Below are 10,204 nucleotides of genomic sequence, written 5' to 3'. Positions count from 1 at the left end.
CCAGAGCGCTAGATGTCAGCATTGCGCATTTACTGGCGCGCCGTTATATGAGCTGTGACGCAACGCGCATGCGCAGTGTTTCTGTTACAATGGCGGCCAGGCTCATTTTGAGATCAGCGACTCGCGCTGCTGTTTTCAGCCGTTTGCCTCTCTCATCTCCGGCTGTCGCTCGCGGACTGGCATCTGGAGGTACAGCTCGATCAATGGCTTGTTTTACGTGCGTGTTTGCGCTGGAAAACACCGTTTTAGATCGACAGTGAATCTGTCTGAGTAACGTTAGTAGCGCGTCACTGTCCCTCTAATAAACATTCATCTTCTTTTCACACACCGGCTTGAGTGGTAGTTTTTGGGGTATCAAATTGTCTCTACTACTTCGACCTTTTTGTCCTCACTGGAGAGTTGTCGGTGAATTCGCCCTGACGTATAATCCTCTTAATCGCTGTCCTCCTGTAACAGTTGTCCTGGCAGGAGTTTTTTGCATAAGTTACTAACAGTAATAGCAGGGAAAATCAATGATTGCCTGTGGAAACCCATTTCCGATACATCAGCAAAAATACAAATAAATACATAATCATGGTATGCTAATGGTAAATAATTGTTAGATATGTCGGAATTATGAGAGTTATAATAATAACAACTCGAAAATTATGAGTCGTAATTATGGCAAAAGGTTGAAATACACACGTGCGTGCTTGCGTTGCGTTAAGTCTGTGTGTGTTTTGTATGTATCTGTGTGTGTGTGTTCCTTGTTTGGCAATACTTGTGAAGGCACAAATGTCCTCACTTGTATAGTAAAATATGAAAAAAACCTCTCTAGTGAGAACATTTGGCTGGTAGTTAAAAATGCGTATAAATCAGCCAAAACATGTTTTTATTTAAATCTATTGTTCTGCACATGTTTCTGTGATGGGTAGGTTTAGGGATAGGGGTTGGGTTAGGGATAGCAAATATAATTAACCTGATATAAAATCAATGGAAGTCTATGTAATGTCCCCTCTAAAATAGTGAAACAAACGTGTGTGTTGTTAATGTATGCATTGTGTGTTTTGTATGTATATGTGTGGGTGGGTGTTTATGTATGAAGTGTGTATGTATGTGTGTTTATGTATGTGTGTGGGTGGGTGTTATATAAAACACCCCCAAAAGTCATAATTATGAGATGATAACTGCAATATAATGCAATATAAAGTTAAATCTTTCTCATAATTTTGACCTGGCTGAAATGGGCTTCTATTAGTACCTTAAGTAGCCCCATGATAACTGTTTGAGGAGCATGGATACACCTTGCAGTCGTAGTCTGTAACATTATTACTGGTGTTCTTGTGTTCAGGCATTCCCACAGATGATGAGCAGGCCACCGGTCTGGAGAAGATCGTGTTGCAAGCTTCCAAGAAAGGAACGGTAAAGTATTATGTGTAAAAATAACTAAATAAATAAAGAGTCCTGTGAGAGTTCAGAAGAATCAAAGCTGCTCTTCTCCACCAGGATCCATATAACATCTTAAAACCCAAGGAGTATGCCGGCTCCAAACAAGACCCTCATATCGTCCCCTCCATAACCAACAAGAGGATGGTTGGCTGTGTTTGTAAGTGATATTATCATTTCATTTTGATTTCTGTTCAGACATATTTCTAGTCAAGTTCTCACCAATCAGTGTTGAATCATTAAACATTCAGGATGTTTACTTAAAAGTCTTTAAGTGTTAATAATGAGCAAGGCCAGTGCAGACTTTAGGGCTCTTCCAAATTTTCCATCCAAAGTTGTGAATTTAAGTTATGCGCAAAATTGAAATATTGTATAAAATACTTGTGAATAAAACAGCGTTTCCATCTCTTCTGTAAAAAATGTCAAAAACATTTTACGTTTTGAAAATAGTTTTTTTTTGCTTCATTGGAATGGGATGACGCTTGGTGACTTTTGTCGCGTTAGCTATGTGAACACTCAAAAGAAATCATGGAGATGATTCAGTTATGTTAGAGGGTCGGGAAAAAAAAGTCACACTTGTCTCCTTCGGGGTCAAAAATGACCGTCATGGGAAATGAATGGGATATATGCAAAAATACAAAAACTCAGGGAATCTTTTGGTGATACAAGATTTGGTGTTACATTTTAAGGCTTCGGTCACTCTTGACTGCGAAGAAGCCAAGTGCGACCCTTAAATGAAGAGGACCGGAGGACTTCCAGGGAAATTGGCACAAAATATGATAAACACAATAAAAATGGAAGTTGTTGCGATCGTGCCCTCTTTTTTTTCCCTCCATCATAAATGAGTTCCATTGGTTTTTGGGAACGCAATTGTGTGAAACACTTCTGGAGGGGATTAAACCAAATCATTTTGATGACAGACTTCAGCTTCAGCCATTCAGAGCCACCAAACCAACATCTGATTGGTCCGCTGGTTAGTCCAGTTATCCAATCGCAACCTCTGTTGAGGCACAGAGTTTTAGATGCGCATCGAGGGATTTATCCAGTAAACGTGTGTCCATCATAGTTTATGCGCATGTTGTCTTATCGAATAAAAAAGTAACCGCCTCATTTAAGCGCATAGGGATTTTTTTTAATGCATCTTATCTTTTTTTAAATGCAATATCTAAACATTCGCATAAAAATAGATGGATGGAAACAGCTTTTGTCAGTTATCTGTATATTATTAGCATGAGCCGTCACCTAATAAACTAATAACCTGTGGCATTTTCTTTTTCTGAAGGTGAAGAAGACAACACTGCAGTGGTTTGGTTTTGGTTGCATCAGGGTGAATCCCAGCGCTGCCCGTCCTGCGGCGCTTACTACAAACTCGTTCCACACGAGTTACCCCACTGAAATATGCACTAAACACTCCTATAGTGAAATATGCACTAAACACTCCTATAGTGAAATATGCACTAAACACTCCTATAGTGAAATATGCACAATCGAATTGCACTTTTTATAGGGAACTAATTCTTCATTGGTTGCTTTATTAGCGGATTTAACATCAAGGAAAAGGGTGTTCTGCAAGTCTGAAACGTAAGAATCTCCATTGTTATCCTTTTTGTGAATGTAGGTTTCATTACTTCATTAGAAAGTTTGTGACCTATTGTTCGCTGTGGCTTGGCTACTTCCAAAATGTCCTCAAAAATACAATGCATTACCTGTACTGTTACAACAATGAGCTCATACTTATAATCTGCGACGATGCATTACAGAAGTTTGCACATTTTTGCAAGGGAGATTGAAAATGTGTAGGCAAAGATTACATTCCATTTATGTTGAAAGTCTTGAAAATTAATGTTCTCCATGTTTGTCTTTCCTTTAAAATAAAGATGGTGTTTGTCTTCTCTCTCTCTCTTTGCATCTCATTGCTAGACTCTTTGCAGGAAATTCACAGGGAAGACCTGACATGATCTTGACAAATTTATTTTATACAAAAATATTTTTTACATTCACTATACAATTGTGCATTACAGTGATTTTTCACATTATTGGTGCATCATTTTGTGCCAAGTACCTTGAGACTGTCATATAAAAGTAATAAAAATACAGTATTAAAGGATTTACCTTTATATGAAAATTCTTCTAGACTAGCTCTGATAATGATTCATTAACACAAAAACCTTGATTATTTACTCTGGACCCTGAATTGTTTCAATAATTTATTAGCTGAATGGCTTATTTGTTTACAATTAATTCAGCATGTGACATGCAGATTTTAAGAGCATTTGGCAAACACATTCATCCAAAGCGATTTACAGTGCATTCACTGATGCATTTGATCAGTATTGTGTGTACATTGGGAATCGATTATATGTTGCTGTATATGCCATGCTCAACCAATTACAGGACCTCACATGTAACAGTCATGAAATTAATTTAACCAATCCACATTAGAGTTTGTTGTAATTTGTGGAGGACTGAAATAGCCAGCTCACGTTGGTTTAATTTAAGTGGCTTTTTAAGGGTGTGTTCACACTTGACATGTTTGGTTGGATTAAAACGAGCCCTGGTGTGATTGCTCTGTTAGTGCGGTTCATTTGAATACGTGTGAACCAAACGAGGGCTGAGAGCACTGAAAAGATGGGTCTCAATCTGCTTCCAACCAAATTGGTGCAGGTCGGCTGAAATATGAACGCAACACGGACCAAAGACATCTAAACAAAACAAAAACAGGAAGATGAGACCCATCTTTTTTAGTGAAGATGTACATTACACAATCGAGATCATGGAAACACAAAAATTGCGTACTGTACTGAACCATACCGCTCAGTGGAAACGAGAATGCTGTTTTTTTCTCATCATATGTGTTTTTTGGTAAATTCAGTCATGAAATATACATAATAAAAGCCAATCAGGTTGTGACCGTATCCCTATGCCTTTCGCTTCATTATATTTAGGTTCGGTGTTAAAATGCCAATGTGAACTCTAAGTGGACCAGGACTAAATTACCAATCAATCCAAACTGACCTGTGAAGTGTGAACACACCTTTAGCGTGTGAGCATATTATATTTTGATTACAAAAGGCAGCTTTCTTTTGAATAACATGGCTAAAATATGTATTAAGAAAAATGAGCATGTTCAGTTTTGATTTCATGTTGCACAATAAAAGTTTAGTCTAGACAAGGGGTCGTCAACGTCGGTTCTAGAAAGACACAGGCTGCGTCTGAAAGCCTAGACAGCTGACTCGTCGCCTCGCTGCCTTATGAAACAATGGCTTGTATGGCAGCGTACTGCACATGAAGGCACCTCACGAAACTGATTTCGGAAATACTTCTAAGGCAGTGTAATAGTTTAATGATCTACAGCAAAATAGAGAGAGCTTTGGTGTGAACTAAACACATACTTAATTATTACATTAGTAATTTCTCGCTAGAAATGCATCAGAAGTGGAAAATATTGGTAAAAAAAAAAAGATACATTTACACACAATCTGACCAGTAAACGCAACTTTCAGACGCCATCTTTTTCCCCAGCTCAACAGTCACTGAATGGAAAGCACAGGATTGTGGGATACCAAAGGCAGCACTGCCTTTAATAATCGATCCGATGAAGGCATTTCAGGAGACATTTGCAAGTGAAGCAAACATTAGATTCGGACGTTGCTTGATCCTGCCTTCAAATGTGTCCTCCGAAGGCAGCATTTTGCCAGTTTTGGACGCAGCCACAGTTTTGCTCCAACCCTAATCAAACACACCTGAACAAGCTAATCAAGGTGTTGGAGCGAAACTCTGCAGGACTGTGGCTCTCCAGGACCTAAGTTGGCCACCCCTGGTCTAGACCATAAGGACCAGTAGTTCCAGGATAGTTCAGTAAGGCTGCAGTCCTGTCATGTTATACCCCGCAGGTGAATGCCAGATTGGAACCGGGTAAGGGTAGGAGGGCAAAGCAGCCTCATAAGACCCATGAAAGGGGGTTCCCACTGGCGGGCAATTCATAGATTGGGTCTGAGCAGGAGGTATTGTTAGGTGGGTTGGAAGAAGTACAGGTTGAAAAGGTAGAGACTTTATCTGTTCGGCTAAGTCTCCCCGGGGTCTCTCTAAGGTTTGGAAGTAGGGCATTGTCAGACCAGCATGGGGGTGGAAGGAGTACTGCTGGGTAGGCAGAGGTTTGGGCAACATAGTCTTTGCTTTCTCTTTCCGGTCCGTCATGCGAAGTGGAGAGGACACGGGTATCTTCTTCAAGTAGGCTTCATCTATGGTGGTGGGCCTCTTTAGGAGGTGCTGGTGGTAGGACATGTGTGGCTTAAAAGTGGGTTGTAGCCTGCAGGGTTCACGGGGTAAGACTTTGGAGAAGCTGGAGGCATGAGGGACCAGGTAGGCTTTGGTGTAGAGAGGCGAGGGCAGCCTGTGGGATGCAAGTCTGGTGCCGAATTTACCATCCGAGGTCCATGAAAGGCTCCTTTGGGTCTTTTCGGAATGGGCTGGGCCAGCTTGCAGGAATTCCCGGTAATGGAAGTGCTGATAGTTGGCAAGTTCTTTGCTGTTGGGGTAACAGCCGAGAGGTTTGCAAACTCCCGTGCTACCAGCCTTGGATGTGGGGAGAGTGGGCAAACGAGAAGGAGTCTTACGTTCGGTCTCTTTGACGGGAGACTTCTGGGTCGTAATGGCTATACAATCCTCAGAGGAGACTGAGTATGGAGATGGGCTACGAGACAGGGAGTCAGACGGAGAGGAGACGGGAAGGGGTGAGCCATCGGAAGAGTGGCGGGTGCGAGTAGAGGAAGGGCATGCTGGAGACTGGTTGGATTGGGAAAGCTGAATGACGGAGGGTCTCTCCAGTTCGCCACCATCCTCCAAGGAGCCAGAGGAAGGGGCGGTGAGGCTAGCCTGGGCCAGACGCTTCTTCTTCTCCAAGGGAGAGATCACCGCAGCCGGGGTGGGAGTCTGGACGAGGGGGTGCTCCCTGGAGACAGGAATCGTGGACGACTGCTCGGGGTCTAGGCGATCGGATGGCATCCATTGACTGGGATGGGAACACATGCCTCTCTCACAGTGATGATCTGATCCCAATTTCTCCTGAGAACAAAAGTGAGACTCTTCAAGACATGGAGCAGACAGTTACATTCTCACACATATGACATTTGGAGATACACTGCCAGGCCAAATTGGATTTAAATAGGCAAATGCCTAATGGGGCGTTCACACCAGACGCGAATTAAGCGAATAAATCGTGCTATTCGCGCGTAGTTGGACGCGTGAGCATTGCGAGTGCTTCATTCGCATGTGAAATTTGCTTTATTCACGCGTGACATTCACTGCACAACAGACGTGAATTTCGCATCATGGATGGAGCTTCTGCCAGGCGGCTTGTCTCGTTTCATAAATGGCCATTGTGTGTGTATGCACCCACTTTTTACGACCCATAACACTGGACCCACTCACTTTTATCGTCTCTAATCCCGTCTGTTTACCAACCCCTAACTGAGAAACACATTATTAAACACGTTAGACGCTTTATTTCCACTTTTCTAATATTTTCTTAATTTTTATTGAAAATAAATGCCTTTCCGATCTGATATGTGATGGGAAAAGGGATTAGAAGGAGTTCGGCAAAAGGCAGATTTGAACCTCCAATCGATTTGCGTCAAAACTTAAGACCCATCCACTTTTTATTTGCTTCCGACGCCCACGGAAATTGCTGATGTGGATTGTTTTAAAATAAATAAGCTCAATTTGCCGGCTTTAACTAACGGGTAGATTCAATAGGGTGATTGGGACACTTTTTCCAAGTCTCAATTGCAAAAAGTGCACCCTGAAATCACCCTATGTATAGCTCAAATTGAGTAAAGAGCATTTTTAACAACTTGCCTCCGGAATGTCTATACGTGTATTTGCATTGAGTTAACATGTAAATCCCTTGCGCTTATCGCTTCATTGGCGTCTGGTGTGACCGCACCATTAGAGTCTGTGATTGGATCATTATTGCAGCGATTACTGTGTTTCTAGCATGTTATACATTTACCAACAGTTCTTCTAAAATTATTTGCCTAATTCAATCCAAACAGGTACTTTTTTTTGGCCAGGCAGTGTGTGTACAGTGCATAATTCAGATTTACTGCATATAATGTTGGATTATATTATCTCAAAACTAGTGCAGTAGCATGAAAATCATTAGATTAATTAACTTGATCAGACAGTCCATTTCAATGGCTCAATTCAACCGTCTGTCTGTCATCACATGGCTGTTTTGCTCAACTCTAACCGTATTGTACATTTGACAAAGAGCTTCTTTGATCTAAGTGCATTTCTTGCCGCTCACCTCGCACTCTTCTCTCTCCATCTTCCTCTTCTTCTTGCTCTCTGGCTTACTTCCCCTGTTCTCAGGGCTCCTCTTGTACTGTTTGCGAGGTTTGGAGGGTGGCAGCGGTTTGTCCTCCTCGCCTTTCAGCTGCCTCTCAAAGGGCAACACCAACCTGCACAAAGAAAGAGTTTTACTGTCGGTGCCATGGCCTCGCGGTCACAGCACATGCTCTGAATCTTGTGGGCAATATGACTCTTCATTGCAACCTCTTCTCGTTCTGCACAGTATGTGCTATATAGGGCTGCGCAATATATTAAAATGATAGAAATATCGCAAATCTACTTCAGCATTGTGAAAAGTGTACGTTTTAGGTTGACGCATATAGCAGAGAATAGACTGGGCACATGACTGTTACTTGCTTGATGTTAAAAAGAGTTATTAAACGCAATAACTTGCGAAAAAAAACTCCTTGTGCACAAGTCGCCGCTCTGAAAGCGTGTGATCCCTTCAGTTCTGTTTCGTGTCTTATTACACACTCAAACTATCAAATACACACACAGTTGTCATCAGTTGGGGAAATAAACCGAATGCGTGTTAATAGGATCCGTGCATTGCATCTTAAAGTTACAGGCGACTAATACAGTAGACCTGCCGATGTCTCTCAAACAAAAAAAGAAAAAGAGAAAATCACTCAGTGCTCTTGACTGAATGACCTTTTAGCTTTATTATGTATCAGTCTATATTTAATTCATGTCACGACTACTGTCTTTACTTCTTATTTTTAATAACAAAGATAAATTAAAATAACAAAAATAAACATCCACTGCTAGTTCAGATGTTTTTTGTTTATCTGGATGTTCTGGATGTTCAGTTTTAGGTTGATTTAACTATATATTACCAAGTCAAGCAATGAGTTTTTGGTATTTAAATATTGACATTGCATTTTTTGTTAGTTTACATTGATGTTAAAATTATATAATCAGATTTGTGACAAATTTAGGCTAAAACACTGCTGGTCACTTTCAGAAGTTGTAGCGATGCTTTCTTTTCACAGAAAGAATGTGAAACACTAATGGTATCATTCTCAGTTTTTAAATAATTTTTCAAATATAATTTAAATAGATTTTACACACTAACAGCAATATTGAATATCGATATTATTTATCGATATTATTTAACAAGGTATTGCATTTCACATTTTTCTTCAATATTGCACAGCTCTAAATACACTGTAAAAATGCTTTTCTTACTTAGTATTTTTGTCTTGTTTCTAGTCAAAATGTCAAAAAGTTCTTACATTAAGAAACATTTACTAGACAAGTAAAAATTATTGTCTTGTTTTGGGGGAAAATAACTCAAAATTAAGAATATTTTTGCTTAAAATAAGCAAAATAATCTGCCAGTGGAGGAAGCAAAGTAATCTCGTTTTAAGAATTTTTAGATGTTTGGACTAGAAACAAGACAAAAATACTAAGTAAGAAAAGCATTTTTCTGCAGTGTAGCTGTAATCATTAGGATTGTTTGAGTTTGCGAGTGTGTTTACCTCTCGTAGTGTCTGCGTGTGCATGTGGCGGCACTAGTACTGCCCGGACTGCCACCCAGCTCGTCGTACACATTCTTCCATAGCCTCCGCGCTGTGACCTGTGAACAAACACAACGTTATTATACACCAACTGAGTTTAACTGCCTACTGTATATTGATACTTTGACAATGATTCGAATACAAGACAGATGCTAATCAGCATCACATGGTTTCGATGGTCTTTCTACTGGTCACAATTCACTTGCAGGAAAATTCTGAATGCAAATTCTCAATGGGAAATCCTGCATGGATTCTGTTTGGTTAACCCACACTTCAGTGTACTTAAGTGAAAATCTGACCTGTTATCCGACAACAATGCTAATTTAATTCTATACCTGTCCCGACTGGACCCATTTGACACAAAAAACGCAAACCGAACTGCACCCGCATCAGGTGGACAAAAAATTAAACGCAATGTAACGCAAGCAATCAAACCAGAATTACATATTTAAAGTGCCCCTATAATGTTTTTTTAAATATTCCCTTTCACGCAGTGTCATATCGTTGTTTGTGAATATAAATATTCTTGTAAAGTCGAAAGTGCACGAAATATAAAGTTATTGTCTCCCAAAGGAAAGAATCGACTCTGAACCGCCTAAACGAGTCGTTTGTGTTTCGACTGTGTGACGTCACTAGAAAAGACATTTGCATAATGCCCGCCCATGTTGTACGTCGTCCGCCTCCGAAAAACTTGTCCCGCCCTGGGAAGATTTGCTTCCTACATCTCGGAGTTCTTTGCTCTTGAAAGTTGGGTCAGTACCAGTTTATTTCAGCCGGCTTGCTCCTCAGAATCACAACCTGCATGTATGAATAATTACGGATGTGTATATTGTCTACTGGGTGTTTAAGATCCGAAGTTTTGTGTTTTATATTGTGTACATCGCGTTATCACCGTCTTACTGAAATAC

General features: G+C 40.5%; 2 protein-coding genes across 2 annotated transcripts in view; one reads left to right on the top strand and one right to left on the bottom strand.

The window, feature by feature from the left end:
• Positions 1–54: 54 nt before the first annotated feature.
• cox5bb (cytochrome c oxidase subunit 5Bb) lies at positions 55–3,320 on the top strand. The gene is made up of 4 exons (XM_067412981.1): positions 55–189; positions 1,331–1,401; positions 1,486–1,585; positions 2,708–3,320. The coding sequence occupies exons 1-4, from the start codon at positions 69–71 to the stop codon at positions 2,818–2,820; spliced, it is 405 nt and encodes a 134-aa protein (XP_067269082.1). The 5' UTR covers positions 55–68; the 3' UTR covers positions 2,821–3,320.
• Positions 3,321–3,435: 115 nt separating this feature from the next.
• The window catches only part of arid5a (AT-rich interactive domain 5A), a 31,949-nt gene continuing 25,180 nt past the window's right edge, over positions 3,436–10,204 (bottom strand). Inside the window, exons 5-7 of the mRNA XM_067412980.1 lie at positions 9,258–9,355; positions 7,733–7,886; positions 3,436–6,489 (exon numbers count right to left, since the gene is read on the bottom strand). Of these exons, the coding sequence (XP_067269081.1) occupies positions 5,281–6,489; positions 7,733–7,886; positions 9,258–9,355 (1,461 nt within the window). The 3' untranslated portion in view covers positions 3,436–5,280. The remainder of the gene's footprint in view (positions 6,490–7,732; positions 7,887–9,257; positions 9,356–10,204) is intronic.

This window comes from Pseudorasbora parva, chromosome 13, assembly GCF_024679245.1.
Source record: "Pseudorasbora parva isolate DD20220531a chromosome 13, ASM2467924v1, whole genome shotgun sequence".
Lineage (NCBI taxonomy): Eukaryota > Metazoa > Chordata > Actinopteri > Cypriniformes > Gobionidae > Pseudorasbora > Pseudorasbora parva.
Note: the sequence above shows the minus strand (reverse complement) of the source record. Positions and strands in the feature narration are given on the sequence as shown.